The 22,569-nt window shown below is 39.1% G+C and overlaps 1 protein-coding gene across 1 annotated transcript in view; it reads right to left on the bottom strand.

Annotated features, from left to right (window-relative positions):
• LOC149297679 (chondroitin sulfate proteoglycan 4-like) overlaps window positions 1–22,569 on the bottom strand; it is a 45,968-nt gene that overhangs the window by 3,473 nt on the left and 19,926 nt on the right. Inside the window, exons 5-9 of the mRNA XM_089488162.1 lie at window positions 15,922–16,389; window positions 15,341–15,517; window positions 4,715–4,910; window positions 3,781–3,947; window positions 3,192–3,267 (exon numbers count right to left, since the gene is read on the bottom strand). Coding sequence (XP_089344288.1) covers window positions 3,192–3,267; window positions 3,781–3,947; window positions 4,715–4,910; window positions 15,341–15,517; window positions 15,922–16,389 — 1,084 coding nt within the window. The remainder of the gene's footprint in view (window positions 1–3,191; window positions 3,268–3,780; window positions 3,948–4,714; window positions 4,911–15,340; window positions 15,518–15,921; window positions 16,390–22,569) is intronic.

Below are 22,569 nucleotides of genomic sequence, written 5' to 3'. Positions count from 1 at the left end.
CTTCGTGACAATGGCCTTTTTAACATTTCTGCGCTGCTTGTGTTTAGCTGTAATTTTCTTCTTTCCCGTTTACTGAACCCACACACATTAGATATTGTTTTTTTCAGGACAAGAAGGGCTTTCTTTAGATGACATTGTTTTGATTGTATCATATTATTTACTACTAAAAAAAAGTATAAAATATGGTGAAAAATTTAGAAAAAAATGACTGTTTCTAACTTTTAGTTGAAAAATCTTTTACTCATCTATAAAAGGTAATGAAAAAACCTGCTAAATGGATTCTACTATTTGTCCTGAGTTTAGAAATAGCCAATGTTTTTATGTTTTTTTGCTTTTTTCTACCCATTATGGGGCAATAAGTACAGGCAGTGTTTTGCTATTTCAAAGCCATTTTTTCCAAATCTGGTAATTCTTCCCCCCATGTGCCATTTCGGGTATTTTTGAACCCGGCCAATGCAATTTGCCCCATCAAATCATATATTTTTGAAAACTAGACAGCCCAGGGTATTCCAAATGCTAGTATTTTAACTCTTTCCATGCACCATATCTACCACCAGTTTTTGTCAAACTTTGTGGTAGTCATTTTTTTGCATTTGTTTTGTCACACACATTTTACTTCAGGTATGAATTAAAAGGTTCTCGTATATGTCACTATCACAAAACACCCCAATATGTGTTCAGCAACATCTCCTGAGTACAGCGATACCTCACATGAAGGATTTTGCCTGGCTGTTTGGGGGCAAAAGGGCCACATTTGGGGCATGCGCATTTTTCAATGTTGAACTTTGGCATTTGGGGATTCACTGCCCATGCCCTATTTGGTACATCTTTGAGCCGGGCCATTTCAGTGTGCCCAACAAAACCATATATTTTTCAAAACTAGACACCACAGGGTATTTTAAATGCTGGTATTTTAACTCTTTGCATGCACACATTTTACCACCAGCATGTTTTCAAAGTTTGCAGTAGTATTTTTGTGTGTGTATTTTTCCCACACACACCTACTTTATGTATGAATATACAGCTCCTGGTATATGCCGCTGTCACACGACACCCCATAATGTGTTCAGCAACATCTCCTGAGTGCAGTGATACCCCACATGCATGGGTTTGTCATTTTTGTGGGAACTAAAAGGCCACATTTGGTACGTGTGCATTTTTCTAATTGGAAATTAGGTGTGTGGCCATCCTTCCCCCGGTGTTAATTGGGACGTTGTTGAACCTGGCCAATTCAATTTACCCCATCAAATCATACCTTTTTTAAAAGTAGACACCCCACGGGCATTTAATATGCCAGTATTTTAACTCTTTCCATGCGAGAATTGTTTTAAGCTAATATGCTAATTTTAGGACTTGCTCACAAAAATATATTTTTTATATATATATATATTTTTTTGTCTTTTTAAAAAAAAAATTTTAACATTTTTTTTCAACTTGGAGGTTCCCCTGATAGTGACATCAGTGGGAAAGGATTTTTACATTTTACTAGTTTTTTACTATTTTTTTTCTAATTATTATTAATTTTATTTTATTTTTTTATTTATTTTTACTAATCACACTGTGATTAGAAAGCTGGGTTCCATTGACTTGCATGGTGAATGCAGTACCTGTATTCAACCTGCAAGTGGAGCCAAAGTTCTCTAGATGGTCTGGACCATCTAGCGAACTTTTAAAATTTGTTGGTTCCTGTTACAGGGCAGCGGCCATCTTGCTTGATGGCGAAGATCACTGGCAGCTGCGGCTGTGGCCGCTCTCCGGAGCGGTCACAGCCCATCGAAAGGTAAGTGTTTGGTTTCGCTGGATGCCTCCTGATCGAGGCATTCCAGCGACACCATTTAAGTTTAGGAGGCGATCGTCGATCGCCTCCTAAACGCTTTTAAAACGGACGTCCGCCGCCATACAAAGTATGGCGGATGTTGACGCCCCGTGGAGGGGCCAGAGATGGCCCCTTCGTTCCGATCGCGGCGTTGCTGAATGCCTCGAGGTCGAGGCATTCAGCAACGTTTTTTGGGTGCAGAAAGCGAAAACAGATCGCTTTCTGCACCCGTTTAAAGACGTGCCGGTCCTGGCACGTCAATTGTCGTAAAGCACATGCTTTTCCGTGTCGTGCCAGGACCGGCAATTGTCGTTAAGGGGTTAATCCAAATGTGTCAAATAGAATTTGGCATACGCTCCACTATATTCCAAAGTATTAATGGCTCACTCTAGTTAAGCAATTCACCCATTCATTGATTAATTTGTGTTTAACTAAACAAACAAAGCTAAGGTTCTGTGGCATCAACCTATTAACAAAACAAATTTTAGATTTTCACCAAGAAAAGACAGCTGCTTCATAGCCTGTGCTACGGCGTGGTGTCTGTTTTGAAGTATGTTGTGTTTTAGCTCTCTTGTGTCACTTGTTCCATATGGATTCTATCACTTCGTATCTCTGTACCACTTTATCCATCTTCCCATAGTTCCACTCCAATCAACCATTTCTCTAGTTCAAACTGATTAAAAGAATCTGTGGTTTTGCCTTTCTTCATGAGCACCCTGACTGGTCTGCAGCTACGCAGCCCCATACGCAACAAACTGTGATGCCCTATGTGTTCTGACACCTTTCTATCAGTACAAGCACGAACTTTTTCAGCAATTTGAGCTACAGTAGCTTGTCTGTTGGATTTGACCACACGGGCCAGCCTTTGCCCCCCACGCGCATCAATGACCCTTGGCCGCTCATGATCCTGCCGCTGGTTCATTGATTTTCCTTCCTAGGACTACTTTTGATAGGTACTGACCACTACAGAACACCCCACACGAGCTACAGATTTGGAGATGCTCTGACCCAGTCATCTAGCCATCATAATTTGGCTCTTGTCAAAGTTGCTCAGATCCTTACGTTTGCCTATTTTTCCAGCTTCCAACACATCAACTTTGAGGATTAAATGTCCAGTTGCTGCCTAATATATCCCACCCACTGACAGGTGCCATGACAACAAGATTATCAGTGTTATTCACTTCACCTGTCAATGGTCATAATGTTATGGCTGATCGGTGTATCTCTGATTCTGCTTCAAGGGGAGTCCAGAAATGAAATGTGAGACAAATTTCCCCTGCTGTTGTCAACATGGTATATATTCTTATGTGTCTATATATAATATATATATTCAAAACTGGGACGCAACCAAACTGCATGAACCTAGTCCTCTCACCTGCGTTCTTCCAGAGGCGCGTCTGAAGATGGGGACAAGGCCCCTGGAATGTCACAGTCACATTCAGGATGTAGCGCTGGGACACAACATAAGAGGATGTCACATGGAATGAGATATAATCCTGCACTGTCCAAAATGGGGTGTCCAGTGCAACATGTTGATAATATATCAGATTTGCATCCACCTGAGAAAAACAGATATTCTCAGCAGGTTTCTTTAATACTAGAAAACAATACATAAATACTTGATAACAAAAATGCACATAACTACTGCGACAGGGCCGGGGGGGGGGGGGGGGCTGGTGATCCCTGTGATCACTTGTTCCTGTCTCCTCGTCCCCATTCAAAATTGTTCAAAAAACAGACAAGCTGTTTGGGGCACCGACGAGCTGGGGCAAAGAAAACACAGGCAAGCACTCGCCTATTTATTGCATAGCGATCAAGATTTTGCTCCCATGCAATAACACATTGCACATTATCCTGTTTGTACTTGGATTAGTTTCTTTTTTCCTTATCAGTAATGAAGTGAAAGAAAACAGCTGGGATACAAAGAAAATAGATCTCTGCAATATCTGGATCTGGATACTTACCTCTGACTGGGTAAAGTTAGTTATTGCTGTCTCTTCTCCATTTTTCAATCGTGTAACCTGACCAAACTGAAAAGGTGTCTCTATGTGATAAACCAGTTCAGGGGGTGGGTTCTTTCTCTCGTTTGTTACTGCCATCAGATTCTGGCTAGTTATTGGCTTAAAGGATTCTGGAAATGAGAAAGTAGATGAAGTTTAGGGGTTTACATTATCATGTTTTTGGGTTTTTTACAAATCTGGTCTAAGAACAAAAAACAAAACAAGAAAAAAAACTAAACAAAAAGGGTAACAGGAAAGATATTTGAGACAATGTAAAAATGTTTCCAAAGTCAACACTTGTGTCAAAAAGAATAAAACCAGAATTAATCCATAAAAAATAGTGGTATATACCATATTCTTCAAAAACAATAACTTAAAATATCATTAACTACATGCATTAAAAAGCATTAAACCACATTAACCACAGAACTAGAGGTTTACTCACGTGGACAAACAATGAGGTTCTGTATGGACTTCATAGTGATCGTAAAAGGTATGGCATGGATTTGGAAAAAAATCCTCAAAGATTGATGCTCTCCATCAGAGACTGTGAAGAAGAATCCCCCATCCAAAGGACCTGAGAGAGAGACATAAAGCTGGCTCAATTCACTAATGTCTTACTCATGCATTGTCTGTCTTTCACTAATCTGACCCTTACAGGCACTGTTTCCTCTCAGCTTCTTCTGGAATAGTTGTTCTTTCATCTAATTGTGTCCACTCTTATTTCACCTGTGTTTTTCATTGAGGTGTTGTATTCCACACATGTGCTTGAAAGCATCAGTCCTTTATTTATTCCCTCTTTTCTATCAATCCCCTGGTATGACTCCCTCTCATCAAACTTTTATCTCACACGTAACAGTAAGTCATTGGTGCAATGTTTTGAGCATCGATACCTCACCTTTATGTTGAAATTGCAACATTCCTTGGTCCACCTGTTTCTGTGTGAAGCTCAAAACCCCACCACTGGATCCTTTTAGCACTAACTGCCCATTTGTTGGGGGCAGAATGGAGTACACCAGCTCTTCTGGGAGAGAGTCCGCATCGATAGTGTGCAGGACCTGGGCATCAATGTTCACTGTATCTTCTTCCAATATCTAATGTGAAAGAAGCAACATAATTACGATCATCAAAGCACTGAAAATGTATCATAATTATACAGCTTTTAAACATGAAAGTGTAATATCTATTTTTGTATACATTTCCCTAAATATAACACCTCTGTTGGCTGTCTCAGTCTATGGCTTTGGGAAAAAAATGTAAACACATATTTGTGCACTAAATTGATTTGTGATGCAGATGGTCAGTTTGTAAGCAGCAAATCAGTCTGAGTATTACCTGAACTAAAATGGTAAAGCAATTTGCTTATTGTGGATTTTAGAACTAGTTGATTTAATGTGTTAGGTGATATCCTTTATCTGTCTAGAGACTGCAGTACTTGGCAGATACAGTTACTTTAGGGCAGCGATGGTGAATGTTTTGGGCTTGAGTGGCCAATTTCCTGCATGAAACCAAGATCTCAAACTGCCCACGCTGCATGTTGGTGCCTACCCCTGGTGTCTAGTCTAATGGTGTCTAGTCTAGTTTGGTTTTCACCTTACAGAAAAAAAACCATAAAGACACACACAAGCATATACTCACACTCACATACACGCATACACACTTACAGTGCATATATCACACAGCTTGCCAAGACACACACACACACACATATATATATATATATATATATATATATATGTGTGTGTGTATAATTTGAAGAATAATCTGTATTATGTTTAAGCATTTTCTCATATAAGGAAGAAAGGGCAGTGGCAGCAGCATATGGGTTCCATAACCCAGAATAAACGGATGAGTGCAAGCGTGCTTGGTAGCTTCTCAGATGGAACCCAGATGGATGCTGCCACTATCCCCCCTTTGTCCCCATTTCTCCTCTTTCCCCGTATATGCCATTTCTCCTATATCTTTCTCATATTTCTATTTTCCTACCATCTCTCCTCTTTCTTACGATGTCTCCCCTCTCTCCCCATTTCTTACCTCTCTTAATTCCTGTAGGGACAGTGCAAGGTCTGTTTCTACAAACCTCTGTTTCTGTGCTCCATCATGGTGTGGGCAGGTTCTGTGCTGAGTGCCGGGAAACAACATCATATCACAGAGCTCAGCATCAATGGCTGGCACGCTTTGTGAGGGGGCACTTAAACAGAGGTCTGTATGAACAGACCTTGCTCTCCCTTTATTTTGGGTCAATTTAAAATGTGAAACGGTCATTTGGCACCTTGGCTGTTTGCCACTGCAGAGGCCGTAGCATGCCCATTGTGGCAGACATGCCATGCGTTTGCCATCGCTGGTTTAGGGTGATTCTTAACGTTATATAACATAACAACATACGCATCATTTGGTTAAAACGAGGAAACAAGAAAACAGGTTGTTCGGGTACTGCTTATTGTTCCCTCCTTATTGTCCCCTCTATGTTGTCTCTACTCTATCCAGATACTCATGTTCCCTTATTAGTTTGCTAACAGGATCACATTGCATCTGTAACAGGTGTATTAATGTTGGGAGTGGACCAGTGAGCCAGGTGTCAAGTTATAAACATGCAGCAAGCTAGAATGAGAAAAGAAGGTGCATTAAAATATGAAGTGGTATGAAGGAGGTTGAAAGTATAAGCTTTAACTAATAATTTGATCTGTCAAACTGTCACGCTTTGTTCATACCTCTCAATGTCTGACTACCACCATGTACATGAACTTGTCAGACCTAGATACATAGAGTTTGACAGCAGGCCATCTAGTCTGCTAATTTTTCTTGATGTAAAGACTCAGACCTTAATCAGTCCTTGGTCTTGTCTTGGCTTCAGGATAGCTTTATGCCGATAGCTTTATTACCTCACTGTATCATCCTCCCTACCACTTCTGTTTGGATGCTGTTCCATTTCTCTAACACCCCCTCAATAAAGCAAAACTTCCTTACATTATCTCTAAGCCTCTGAACCCTCTAGTTTAAGATTACAACCTCTTGTTCTAACATGTTCCTCCATTGTACTAAACGTCTATTTTGTACTTTGTTAAATCCCTCTAAGTACTTAAATGTTTTTATCACATCTCCCCTCTCTTCTTTTCTCCAAGTTATATGTATCTAAATATCTTCCCCATCATTTTTATCATGCAAACCATTCAATATTTTAGCCCTCATTTGAACTCACTAAAATATCACTATCCTTGTGAAGATGGGGTCTCCAGAACAGTACATAATGCTCAAGGTGAGGCCTGACCAGAGAACTGTAAACCAACCTCTAGCATCTAACTATACAATTCAACACCCTGCTTGATTTTTCTCATTTCGTCTACCTCCCGGTCATCACTTCATCGGGTTACTGACCTCCAGTCTCTGGTACAGGCTAATGCTGGTGCGGTACCGGAGAGGAGGCAGATCATCTGGCATATTGCCTCAGGAAAAGACAAAATCACCAAATTGAAATTATGTTTTGTGGTTGTATAGACAACAGTCAAATATCACATGTATATTTTATATACCGTATTTATATGTTTTTCCTTTAGCTTTTAGTAATATATATATATATATATATATATATATATATATTTACACTGCATGGTTCTACTTTGTCTTGTTTTGTTAAATATTGTTCATATGATTTTAACTTAGCAGATCATGTCTTTTAGTAGCTGTTACGGAAAGCTTTATACATATGTATATTTAGGTCTAGATTCATTAGAGATCATGCCAAGACATGTGAGAATTGTGTTTGGATCCATTGGGTTAAGGCTGTGTCGAGTCTTGGGTATTACAAAAGCCTTGATCTGGTTGAAGCTCATCCTGGGGAGAAGATAGGGGACTGGTCTCCCCAACCAGGAAGAACTATCACTACAGGCTCCATGTGTACAGATTTTATGTAACAGTGCTCATGCTGAAAGGGATTTAAATATCCTAACAGATGTGTGGTCATTCCCTTCTGGCAGTGTCATCGGGTATACCACAAGCAGATCCATCTGGGTCTGTACAGACACCATAGTGGATTCTGATGACTCCCTTCCACTGATCACCTATACTGTGATCAGGAAAGCAATGCTGCCAAAAAAAGCATAAAGTAAAATGATTATGTTATCATAATACCATCTGGTGGTTCATTTTACGTATTGTTATTTAGTAATATTTTAGCTCTTTGCAATTCCTTCATACTGTATCTTTCTTATAAATTTGTGCCCAAAATTGAACATCATTTTATTAGTGAGGCCAAATAATTCTCTGTACAAAGACATGATCACATTTTCAGTTCCAATGACAAGAAAGATCCCTGGGGTCTACAAAGGTCTCTAATCACATTCTCTTTGATAGGGAGGAGCACAAAAATAAAGTTGAGAAATGAATTTCAAAATTAAAAACTCAGAAAATGTAAAAATAGAATGTTGGAACCAAAGTATCATCACCAATATACATAAAAATAATTAAATAAAAAAACCTTACTGCCAACCAATTTGGCAGTAATTAAAACACCTGTGCATGTGATATTACTGTACTTGAGTGATATTACTGACCCGACGATTGGCACTTTTTCATCGGTTGCACCTATACCATGGGAGAAATCCAAAGTAAAATATCAAAGCCTGTGCATGGCTTAGAAAAGCATGATGGGGAAATGGATACATGAAAAATGATGGAATGACCTTGTAAAAGCTGTGAAGTTGTCGAGAGACATGGTGCTTGAATCAATTCAATGGTCTGCACTTTTGCAGAAAATGAAGATCTCACACTAAGCAATTCAATTCCTAGTTATTGTCACTGCAGAGGCCTTTATATTTGCTGTTGTTGTCTCATTACTCCTGCGCTAAATGGTCTTGCCAGCAAGAGGTTAAACTTCACCAACTTGTGAATTCCAGTATTGTTGTATTTCATATATTTCGGTTTATGGCCTTTTCCTCTTCTGAGGCTCAATACTGAATGAAAGGCAGTTATTTTTCTTTGAAGCTGGTTTTATGATTACAAAAGGGAACTTCAAGCTTCAGCACATGAAGTCTATTTACTTCTGCCCTTAATTTATTTTCAACAGCTGTAAATCTCTGTTCAGATGCGTATTTTAATACGACATGAAGATAAATCTGAAATCACCGGGTTTACAAAAGCATATTGAAATTACACTATGATGTAAAAGGGTACTTTATACATATTTATTATTGTCATAACGTGGGCATATGTTTTAATATTTCTCTTTAAATAGGAAGCCTCACAAACGCTCTTCATCCTGAAATGCTATTAAATTATATGCCTACCTATAGATAATGGTATTATTAACAGCATATTAGTGTAATTTAGCACCTTCTCTGAGTATTGGGAGCCAGGTTAGGAAAACTATGAATATTATTCGCATACAAAATTTTATTCCAATAATGCAAAAGTGTATTGACTACAAAACCACCTAATAAATTCAGGGGTTTGCCACTAACCACAATAATTCCTGGTCTCAAATGCATCACCAGTTATTCTTCAGTATGGGCTTTTCATGATATAAGACAGTTTATAAATTTAATGTGGTTTTGTCACCAAAAATAAATTTGCAATTAAAGAGCATAAAAAGCTGACTATACAGTATGTCACTGTCTACTACTCATGTTGTGGTAACATATTGTAATGTAATGCCAACAAAGCCATTATATACCACAAAGAATGTCACTGTGTAATTGAATTATACAGAATGCAGAACTCATAATAACAAGTGGTGCTTGATAATGCAAATGTACATAATTGGGAATAATCACTACAATTCAAATTACATTTTAACTTTTATCATATTATTTTATGATTGGCCATTCTCCTTAGGACAGAGAATGAGTTTGTTTTTTTTCCACTACAGGGAGATTTGTCTTTGGTTTCACATCTCCAACTTGACTGGTCATCATGAAGGATTAACACCTGCAAAGTCCTCCAGCAAGAAGGGCTGTTAAAACACATATCTTCTTTCAACTCTCCATTTAGTGAATTGACTCCTATGACTTTATGGGAAGTATCCCAATGGCTCTGCTAGTGTTATCCCAAACACCAATATTCTCATTCCCCATCATTTTCAGAGAGCATGTCCTGGTAAATATAGTTCTTAGAGCTGTTTCTACATTCTTGACCAATGTAACTGATTGTATACATTGTATAATATTGTAGCTGGGTAGTCACAAATCACATACTATTGTAATACAAAATGAAGCACCCTCCAGTGACACAGATACTCTCACCATTTAATTATTTACTGCTTAGTATATCTTCCTGTAGATGTTTGAAGCCTGTGTCATGATGGATGGGAGTTTCTACTGCAAATTCTTGCGACACATTTACCTGTCTAGACAAGCAGGTTGAGAATGACTCTTTGACAGAGAGGTGGTGCAGCACAATGCTCTTGAGCCCAAAGGGTTAAGACACGCATTGGTTATATTCCCATGATTCCGTTTGGCAAAGCATAGTGTACATTTCTACTAAAGCCTGTCCTTTACTGCCCTCTTGTGGCCACATAAATGTACAGAACTGATACTAGCTAATGTTAATGTGATTTAGGGCCTGGTTTTGGATGCATATATGAAGCCTAAAGCTTTGCATGGCTTTTCCGCCACAAGGAGTGAAATGTTAATGGACATACTAACCACTATATGCACTTTATTGCGTAGTATAGCTACGTGGTCCCTTCACATTTTCATGGTGTTCCCTCTCGCAAATCCAGGGAGGAAATGCTGCAGAATCTCTGCATATGCATTTGCCCCTTTACCTGCGACCCTCAGCTATTTTTGGTTGATAGACTTATGCCAGTCAGCTCCAGCATTGGGTTGGCAAATGCTGCAGGCGGCTATGTGTTCAGACCACCAATTGGCTACTGCAAACAGCGAATCAGCTGCAGATTCTACCTTCGGTAATGTGCATTATTTATTTATTTGTTTGTTTTTCAAGAATCCATATGAAAGTACTCACAAATGTCAGTGGGTAGTCTTGGCCGGGTCCCTCAAAGGTAGGCTCTGTATAACTGAATGGGTATGAACCTGAATCTAGTCCCAAAGAGGAAAGAGCGGAGGACTGAAGTGAAGTCTGAGTTATTTCGGGAGCAAACTTGACTTTAACTAGGAGGAGGTAGGTGGATTAGCTTTCTGACATATTAGAAAGTAGCAAGGTGAAGATAAGATGCATTAAAGAAAGTGGATACCTATCATACTAGTTTTCACATGACACAGGTGGATGAAACAACGTCTCATGCTTTTTGTTGGTAAATCTAACTGTGATCAGGTCAGAATAGCCTAAAAAAGAGCTGTTGAAAATACTTGGCTGACTTGAGCAACTCTGCTCTGCAAAATATTAATTTTCCCATGTCCCTTGACATTGAGGCTTTAAACACAAGGCAACCTAGACTTGGAAAGTTGGGAACGTGGAAGGCATGCTCTGAGCTGGCAGGTATGACTGCTGAAGGATATCTACCATGCTTTCTGTGTGGCTAGACATTTTCATATCGACTAAATACGGCAACAATCTATAAAATATAATTTTTTTAAACCACAAAATACTTTTGAGAAAGTCAACTTGGTTTTCTCTCGTAATCCAGAACACATAGTTGAAGAGATAGGGGAGTTTCCTTGGTCAAAATGAGGCCCACATCAAACCTAACCCCAGTTGCACCTAAGGAGAGAAACTGCTAAGGAAGAATCAATGGTATGAGGTCTCTGCTGGTGGCTGCACAGACCACTATCATGTCCTACAGACCTTTAGTCCCCGATGGATTCTAAATGGCCCAAGTACACCTGCTGTGGAGCCCTAAGGCAAACGTGGCCACTGGGTATTACTATGCATTCCAAACCATGTTTTTTCCCCAAAATATGTGTATTACTGAGCAGAGCCCACAAGCTCTAACTGAAAAAAGCCAAAGGCAATCTTGCTGCTATATGCAAAGCAACCTGATCACCCAGTCTCCTGTGCCTCACAGCATAGGATTTGTAAACAGACAATAAACACATAAAATTGAAGCAAGGGTTGTGCATTCACTTCTGATGATGTCAAAATAATCTCCTTGCTTCAGAAAGTATATGACAGAGCTAAAATGTAAGGCTCCCTTACAACATGCCGAAGCACTTTTTGGAGCTGCAATTTGTCATAAATATTAGGGATGCTAAGGATAATGTGTGAAGTGGCGAAATTAAACTGTCAAACAGCTAACACAAACCATTCTGATAAGGAAAAATAATGGTCTAATATGTTATCAGCAATAATTTTTTTTCTTTGATAGAATAACAAGCTTGCCAGGGACAGGATGATAAGGGAGGGGCAGAGGGACTTTCTCCTCTTGAGTGCTCTGTCGGAAATGTGGGTCACGGGCAGCAGGTTTTGTTGCATGTTATTCCACATGCTGCCACAGCATAAATCGTTAGCTCACCTGTTACAAACAACATGCTTGTTGAGTGACGCTGTGCATTTGGCAGGGCTGCAAAGTGCGTGTTGACGTGATCAGAGCGCAAAATGTGTTTTTGGCTGATCGCTTTTTGGGGACAATTTTCCTAATTTCACTATGTCAGCAGACCCCCCCGCCCTGAAAGCTTCCTGTAGGTCCCTATACCCTGCTTGAACAAACAATAGCACTAAGACCCATGAAGATTTACAGAAACAGCAAAGGTTAAGGGTTTGATTATGTAGTTCGAGCAACCAAGAAACACACAAGCACATGCTGGGAGTGAGAATAGTTTTTTTTATTAGCTTGTTTCAGCTTTTGTTTCTATAAGTTCAAATTGTTATTGATGAACTACTTCTTATCTCATGTTTATCTATTGTATAGGTATTAAAACTAATGGCAATGACCATGCCACACAGGTGCTTCATTAATGGTGTCCAGGAGGGCTTTAAACTGCATGAGAGTCTCATTTGGGTTAAAAACTGATTTAGCTCCTTGTAATCAATATAGCCATGACAAAATTAGATAGGACTCTGCAAACTTGGGGTATTTTGACGTGGTGGTGGGCTTAGTAATATATGGCGTGACAAAATACCTTGTTTTTTTAAATGGTATTTGCTTGGTATGCGCTGAATTCTTGCTTTGTTTTGTGGACTTATCGGTTATTATTACAGAAGCCACCCGGGAATCTGTGTATGCGTTATATGCTTTTTTAGGCTGCGTGCTCCCCTTTGTGTAGAGCCACACAGGTGCCTAATTAATGGTGTCCAGAAAAGGCTTTAGCTTGCATGAGATTATCATTTGGTTAAAATACACTGCAGTCGCAGCGATTTAGCTCCTTGATTAGCAATATAGCCGTAAAAATTGGATCAGACTCGCCAAACTTGGGGTACTTTGACGTAGTGTGGGGATAAGCAATATATAGCCATATGGTATGACTGAATCGCTAATATTTATGCCTTACATAGGTGTTTTTTTGGTATTTTAGCTGAACTCTTTGTTAATGTTACATGGGATACAAGCGAGGCCAGGTGCAGGCAATAAACATCTAATTTATGACACACACAAATACAAGACATGCAGCTATAGCAAATACTTTCCAAAAAATATTTTCCCACTATTAAATTACCAACTAAACATACATAATGCACAGAGAAAGAAGAGTAACAGAATGGGAACCCTACACAATCCCATGTCATAGGCATGGAAAAAAACATAGTAGATACCTGCAATACACCTCCAGTGGAAGTAGTACAAGTAAACACAATGAAGGAATTCAGGAAAGTTTGGAATATGCCCAAAGCTATACTAAATAATGAAGTCAAACGTGATTCAAAAAGGGCAGACCAAATCGGCCAATTGTTTTTTTTCTGCCATAACTGTCTATGTTAAATCTATTCTGTTACTAATGGTGTTCCAATACTTTAATGCTTTGTGTTTCTAAAATTAGGTCATATTGCAGTAAGAAGAAGAAGCCTTATAATGAGGTTTCTTTATAATGGGTTCTTTAATGTCTTAATCCTTGTACTAAATAAAAAGGAACATGTGACCGTTAAGAGTAGCTTTATTAATAAAGAACATATTGTTCCTAAAATGTGTAGCAATGGCTCCTCCGCATTATGTCTAAATTGGCCTGGAGGGGAAGTATACACTAGATGCACTCTCCTCATTTCTATGCTTTGCGGTTTTACAATTATTTCTGATGTTTGACCAGTATGTTGACAATTTATAAGAGTATTTCAGAGAGAATGAGTGATCCACAATTTCCTATCTTAATACCAACTCTCTCTTGATCTTGATGCACCTTTTTAAACACTATGGAGTAGCTAAAGGTTGGAGCAGAGCCGGCCTTAGGCGTTGTGGCGCCCTGTGCGGACTACTCCTCTGGCGCCCCCCCTCACTACCCCTTCAAGCTACCCCCCCTCTCTGCCCCTTCAAGCTACCCCCCCTCTCTGCCCCTTCAAACTACCCCCCCCTGCCCCCTCAAACTACCCCCTCTCTGCCCCTTCAAACTACCTCCCTCTGCCCCTTCAAACTACACCCCCCCTCTGCCCCTTCAAACTACACCCCCCCCACTTACCTTGTTGCCGGAGTCCTGCAGTGAGAGCGGGAGGCATCCGTCTTCTCGCTCTTCTCAACATGAGATGCCGGCACCGCGATGGAGTCACGGAGAGTAAGAGGCGCCGAGCGGTTGCTGAGAACTTCACGAGCAACCGCTCGGCGCCTGGGCAGTCCCGGGCAGGCGACCGCACAGGGCGCTATGCCCTGTGCGGTCGCACAGGTCGCACACCCCTAAGGCCGGCCCTGGGTTGGAGATCCCCAAGATAGAAATTAGCAGAGAATCACATGGGTTGTAGTCCAACAACAGCTGAAAAGTTATGATTGCAACATGTAGGCAACATTGGTCATGGAAAAGGTGTCAGTTCTGTTCCCTAAGAAGTGACTTAGCTGTCTCATTTCTTTGAAGGGGATTTCTCACATTAAAGGCTTGAAAAGATGTAAAGAAATAAATCCAAGTCATCTTACTTTATATCTGTTCTTCAAAATACATCACATATACAATGTAATGTTGGAGCATCTGTAATGTATGCTAGCATTATCATTTTTATAATGATCTATATATTTACTACTCAGAATTTGTTCAGAATGATTGGACTAAACTTTCAGGTGAGACTTTTTCTCATGGTAGATTGCCTTTAACTGTGCCATATTTTGGGCTGAATTTAACCTTGGTAATTAACCAGAGAGTGATGCAGAAAAGTGTGATAAATTTCACTTAAGCCTTCTTGATTGTACTATGACCATGACTGATTTCACTTAGGGCAAGTGATGCAGAGAGTCAACTTTTGCATATTCCTGTTTTCTTTCACTTTCTGTATTGTACGTGAATACTTACACATATTGTGGTTTTGTGTGTTTGGTTGCATGGTTACTCATCATTATTAAAACCAAGATAAAAATAGAAGTTTCCACTCAATGGGCGATGAATTTGCATTATTGTAAAGAGGTGGACCCATCATAGAAGAAAGCTCTGAGATTATGTTCTATTAATTATCTTTATATGTGACATGGTGCTGCATGTTCATTTGTGTGGCTTGTCCTTACCTGGAGGCCTCTGTTGGTGACCACATGTGGGCTCTCATCATTTACTGCCTGTACCGTCACATTGATAGTAACCGGTTGACTCTGATGGTTGATATCTGTAGCGTTTACCACAACGGTGAAATTGTCACTCAGGGTCTCACTGCCGTCATGTTCATAAAATACCCTCCCCTGATCCAGCTACAAAGGATGAATAGAAGTTACATGTACACATGATTTAAAATGTTGGATAACAAATGACTTTCACTAAAAATAAGTCACCCGGTTACCTCAAGAAATAATAGGAGTCATCCATTTTATAGCAAAACGGCCTAATGAACGATTCTTGAGCAAAGATTTAAAGGTGAAGCAGTCGGCAAGGGATCTAAGGGGAGGCTCTGCTTTTTTTTTTAAAACCCTTTTGTCTCAGAACATCCACTGCATGTTTCAATAATAATTATATATTTTGCCATTAAAGACGAAATGAAATCCAAAAGACATGTTTTACCCAAGATTAACTTGGTTTTGTTATAGTTTTACTCATTTAGCCTGTAGGGTGTTATTAGTATAATGACTCTGCTATGATGGACTATAGCTGTCCTTACCTCATTCCAGCTGAATGTCCTCAGGTCTTCCTTGTCTGCATTCAGTATACGTCCTCTGCTGGGAGCGAATATGATAATAAATTCCAGATGGAGTCCCAGAAAATACTCACTGGATACCTGTAGGATGCCGGTGGTTAGTGTAGCTATATCTCCCTCTTTTACCTTAAGCTCGGTTACCTCCAGTGGAATGTAGAATGGGAGAATTTCTATGAGAACCACAATTTCCAGAGATGTCTCACCACCTGCAGTCACCTCTAGGGTCATACGATCAGGAAGCATTTCTGAAGCTGAATGTAGGTACATGATTCTGCCCTGGTTAATATCATCCTGGGTGAATGTCTGGACAGAGTCTAAACTTGCTGAGCCATCAGAAGACGGCTCAGTACTAACAGCCACCAAGTATCCGAAAGCTGGAGGGTCTGTAAGAGTGTATATGACTTTGTGTGGGAATGTATCCTCAGCAGAGACCTGTGAACAAAACAAAGTTTACTGATTTTAACTGGGAAATGTATAGATATTTTTCATAACTATTATATCGTAGGGTGTGCTGGGTCACCATACCTTAACAGAGTGTGGTCATAGTGAAGCTCTCTTTTTTTACATGGTTGTATTTAATATATATGTATAGTTTGCAGATGGCTGAAACAGTAGGTGGCATACACAACACATAGTATTTCTGGGAACTTTCCCAATGTCCTAACCATGAGAACCTCCAAATAATTGACTAACAGGTAATGACTTAAAAATCAATGTAATGAGCATCCAGTTACGAGAGCAAAGCTGACATAATACTGGGCTTTATGAAAGCTCTAAATTGCAGGGACTTCAAGTTATACTTTCTTTAGTGAATTATATTCGACTTAATTCAAAGTTTTCTAAAGGCTAATTTGATAAACAGCAGGAAAGCTTATGTCAATATATATTCTGGAATATTGTAAATCTGTCAGACCTGCCTGCTTTTGTGCATGCCTCTCTGCAGCTCCTTGTATCCGAAATAAACTTTTATACATTCAAAGAAGTCTGGTGGTCATCACAACTTCTGATTTCCACAACATAACATTCTGTCAGTGTAGAAGACTGAGAAGCTCAAGAGTGCATACCTGCCGACAGTCATGTTGTTTTGGGTCCTGTCAAATTCAGATCATAAAATACTGCCTATGCACAATTCATTGCACTGTGCACAGGCAGCATTGTGTTCAAGCTTTGTACATCTGAGAGACACACACAGCCTGGACTGTAGTAAATGAGCAACAGACATCCTGGAACAGAAGGGGGTGGAGCCTAAAGTCGGTGGAGTCATATAATGCCACACACCACCTACTTTAGGCCCCACCCCCTCCATGTCCCAGGACACCTGAAGCAAAAATTGGCAAGTATGAGAGTGCGACCCTAAGAATCTCTCCATCAGGATAGTTTTAACGTAAAGTGGCTTCCTGGGACAAAGTACAAAACAGATATATCCCCCATTATTTTGAGGGGCCATATTATTGTACATAATGCGCCATTACTCAACGCATACACACGATCTGGGATAAAATGCACAGGGTGTATATGTGCTGTTGCCTCACGAGGTGGAAACAAATGGACTTACTTACCTAGAAGTTACCAGCGTTTAAGTCTTTTAAATTTGTATAAACTTCATATTGAAAGCCTCAGAATTTCAAGGAAAGCACATTTGTTTGCCTCCACTTTGTGAGGTAACTCTGTGCTATTTGCACATTGTGATAGTATTCCATCTTTAAGAGGGACAGTCCCTCTTTGTGTCTCAAATCTCTGTTCCTCTAGGAGCTCAGAATGTTTTCTGTTTGTACATAACTTAAGTATATTTATATATACAACAGAAAACGTGTTTAGACATTAAACTGTAAATAAAGTATGTCATATTTTTCTATATGCCTTACTCAATTACACACACACACACACACACACACACACACATATATATATATATATATATATATATATATACATACAGTATCTCAGTTTCAGGGTCTTGACAATCTTTTTATAGCCTAGGCCAGGCATGTCCAAACTTTTTTCGAAGAGTGCCAGATTTGATGAAGTGAACTTGTGCGAGGGCCGACCATTTTGCCTGACATTCTTTGAACCATTAGAATTAAATGCAAATTTTATTGGGCAACTTATCTGTGGGGCCTTATCAGTCTGGAACGCGGGCCGCAATTAGCCCGCGGGCCGGACTTTGGACATGCATCTTTTTTGTACAGCAACAATTCTTTTTTTTCAGATCCTCAGAGAGTTTTTTGCCATGAGGTGTCATGTTGGACTTCCAGTGACCAGTATGAGAGAGTGTGAGAGCGATAACACCAAATTTAACACACCTGTTCCACATTCACACCTGAGACCTTATAACACTAACGAGTCACATGACACCGGGGAGGGGAAATGGCTAATTGGGCCCAATTTGGACATTTCCACTTAGGGGTGCACTTTTGTTGCCAAGGTATTAGACATTAATGGCTGTGTGTTGAGTTATTTTGAGGGGACAGCAAATTTACACTGTTATACAGGCTGTACACTCACTACTTTACATTGTAGCAGAGTGTCATTTCCTCAGTGTTATCACATGAAAATAAAATATTTGCAAAAATGTGAGGGGTGTACTCACTTTTGTGAGATACTATATATACCTATATCTATCTATCTATCTATCTATCTATCTATCTATCTATCTATCTATCTATCTATCTATCTATATAAGAAGGGTTAAAACAAAAGGTCTGATTTTTAACTGCCCCACACCATCTTTACCCCGTTGTCTGCTAGTTTCAGGAAAACTAAGCCCTCATTGGGTGATGGACAAGGTTATTTCCACTCTGCGCTTTGCAGCGCCCTTATGCTGGGAAAACTTTATTCAATAACCAATCTTAACACGAAGGGCACAGAGGGCATGAGAATAAAGCTGCATGACAGCCAAGTAACAAGTTACCCTGTCCAGTTACACAAACTACAGTACCTGCCACCTCCTGTGCAGATAATACAAAGTGCATAGGGCTCTGGGATCAGGTGAAGCCAGGATAGGAATGGCAAAGGGACATTTCCATGGAATTCTGTAGTGGAAGATTTTGGGCTACTACTTGAAAATCCACACACAGCCACCAGATGGTGTCTAGAGAAACAAAGGCATATGCACAGATCTGCCTCCTGTTAAAGTATGCCAAATAATTATAAATCCCGATTATTATTTCCGTTACAACTGCCTCTTCGTATACTACTTGCCAATTAAGCCTACTTTAAATCATGGTCCCATTACTGTAAGGTCACTGCATTTCTCAGCATTAGTATACAAAGGGTTAATATTTTAAAAGTGCAGATTTATTACCTGGATCTCATACAGTTTTCAGCTGTTGTTTTGTTACCTAAATGTAGCATTTTTGGATTTTATTCTCATTGGCATTGCACACTAGAGCTTAGTGACATGATCTAACGTGATTTCCAAGTCACAGGGAGTCCCAGGACATTTTTATTGTTAGCAGCTATGCCCTGTCTGCCAGAGAACTGCACCCATATGGCCCTTGTCCATTCTCATGTGTTTCTTGCCATAGATGGTAACACTGACAAAAAAATACACTTTGCTGCAAGGCAAACGCTTCACAGTGTGCTACTAGGTATCAACAGAATGCCTACCATTAAGCTGATAGGACTCCTTCCACAAAAGATACACACGTGCAAGGTAGAATACATATTATTATGCTGTTCTAAATGGGAGAAATAGCTTGATAATATAGACCTAATGCGTACATGGCTACAACCAAGATACTGGGGAACAAAAATACTTTCTTTAGAAATCAGGGACAGTTGGCATTTAATATATGCAGAGGTGCTTTTTTATGTCATTAGGACATAGATGCTCCTCAGATTCTTGTTATTGGAGTATCATGGCCTTGAGTCAATAACCATGTTACTGAGCCATAGCACCTAGTTACACGTCAATATGGATGTGATGCCTCGGAGACCAAATAACCAAGAATGCCCTTTTATTGCAGCCATGTTCCAGAGACCTTTTACCAAGTGTTACAAACCAAGTGCTTCTAGTTACACCCCTGCGATATTATACAGCCTCTCTCTGAGTATGTCTATGCAATGTAGAGGGGAAACAGCTGGCAGGCATGGAACCCCAAGTGGGGGATTGGCGGTGCTGTACTTCAGCTCACTGTTTGGGGGTGCACAAAGTGGGGAGACTGGTACCATATTGGGGAAGCAGGAATGTTGTGTTCTCTGATTCTACTGAGTACATATATGAATTATGTTACTGGTTCTATGTATGAGTTGATCACTAGTCTGTGAGAAAATCATTGTATTTACAGTTATATGGACTTTAGTTGGTATGACATTGAGCTATGTATCGTATATTGAAGAAATCAACTTTGATGGTTCTCTGAACAGGTTGCTTAAATGGACTATAGGCATCTGATCTACATGAAAATAAAGAAGCAAGTTATAAATACCGGTACTACAAATTAATTTTGTGTTTGGCTACTTTTTAAATAACATCTCTGTTTGTCAGGGGTCTCTTTGCCATAATAAATGAATATACTGTAAGCTAATAAATATTGCGCTGAGACTACATTACAGTAGTAGTTTATTACATTATAGTATAAATTGATTCTGAAATTAAAACAAAAAGGCCTTTTCAGATTATTTTATTATTGTGGTATTTTGGTGATGTAAAAATACATTTTTTAGTGATACATTCTAGTTCATAAAGTCTTATTTGGTAGATGTGTGTATTGGGTATAGTTTTATAGGATATCTGCTGCTTCAGTCACACATTTCCTTCAGTCTCTCAAAGTTTCTTATCTCTTATGTGTACACATAGTTGGCCTGACAGCAACCCTTGGGATATAATGCCTACCAGGATACCTTATAAATTTGCACCATAGTGATATAAAACCAATGTTAACTGAAAGCTTCTCTAAATTCAGCAGTCTGGGTTTAGCTATTTATACAAGAGTTTAGCTCTTAAACCATTTCCCTCAATAAAGAATAAGGACTCAACTTTGTTGAAGTCTGGACCTACGTAAGGACTTTGAGAACAGTATATAGCTTTCTTTGTGTGGCCTTCTCAGTTCCCCATGGTAGCTGTTTTGTTATGTAAAAAGCAATTTTTTTCAGTACTGAAAGCCTCAGTACAGAGCCATCGTTCCATTATAATATAAATATTATGTTTGATACGGGCTGATGAGGGAGGATTTAGGCACAAGCATGTGCTATAAACCACAGTGAGATTTTCTCATTTTTGCTCTACAGGAGGCTGAACACATTGTCTGTGTTTTCCAGGATATATGTCACTTTCATATATTGCAAAAAAAAACACATTGGCAATGTGCTGCTCTGCAGTGTATGCAATGTATAACTAATTACTTATAACTAAATAACTAATTACTTTCCATTAGTTTAGACATCTTACATACTGTAGGGCAGCAATTTATGTGCTTATTGTAGGATTCGTAATTCAACATGTAGCTGGATATCAGCACATTTCCCCTGAAAAACAATATATTTACTGACAGACTTTACAGGTGGGGTTTCACAAAAAAATAAATATTAACTACTATGTGAAACAAGTAAACTTTAACAGATCTGTAATTTGGTTCTTACCCCTAAAAAGCTGTATTCACATAAAAACATTCACATAAAAACAACATAAACACTTTTAAGACTTTCAGTACTATCAGTACCTGCTTCTATGTCATGCCATGTTAAGATATAATTTAACATTAATAAATAAGTATTTCTGTAAAGGATCCGGCATTCAGAAATACCAGGGAGGATATTTCTAATGCTACATTTAGTTGTGAAAGTGTTAAATTCAGCTCCTGTATCATAATTATTCTGCAAGGGGATTCAGGTTTTTGAACCTGTTAAATGACACATTCATGTCACAACTGGTACAAGCACCAACTAGAAAGGATACTTGTTTGGATCTGGTGATAACAAACAATGTTAATCTTTTGTCTAACGTTCAAGTGGGGGGGGCACTTGGGTAATAGTGATCACAATATGGTCTCTTTTGAAATAAACTCAAAAAAGAAATTGCCCATGGGGAATACTAAAACGTATAATTTTAAGAAGGCCAATTTCAATAAGATAAGGGCAGCTTTACAACTTATTGACTGGCAAAAACTCTTCAGAGGAAAAATTGAGTATTTTCAGACAAATATTAGCAGGGTACACTTCTCAGTATGTACCACTAGGAAACAAATATAAAAGAAACAAATTGAAACCGATGTGGCTTAGTGGGGACGTTAAGCAGAAAATTTAAAATAAGAAAATGGCTTTTACAGCATTTAAATCAGACGAATCAGAGGCATCCTATATAAGATATAAGGAAGCCAATAAAGCATGCAAAAAGGTGATTAGATGGGCTAAACTAGAAAATAAGAGGGTGATTGCCAAAGAGAGCAAAACTAACCCCCAAAAATTATTTAAGTACATAAATTCTAAAAAAACAAAAAATGAAAACGTAGGTTCACTAAAAACAGAGAGGGAAGTGTTGGTTAAGGAGGACCAGGAAAAAGCAGAAACTTTAAATGACTATTTTTCCTCAGTATATATTAAGGAGGAACCTATGGCAATGGATATACATAGGACCAATGTTCCCTCTAATTTTTCTTGGGTGATGTGCGC

This window comes from Sceloporus occidentalis, unplaced genomic scaffold (assembly GCF_023333645.1).
Source record: "Sceloporus occidentalis isolate IW3139 unplaced genomic scaffold, rSceOcc1.0.p SCAF_37, whole genome shotgun sequence".
NCBI classification, from domain to species: Eukaryota; Metazoa; Chordata; class Lepidosauria; order Squamata; family Phrynosomatidae; genus Sceloporus; species Sceloporus occidentalis.
This window is presented reverse-complemented; position numbering and strand designations above follow the sequence as displayed.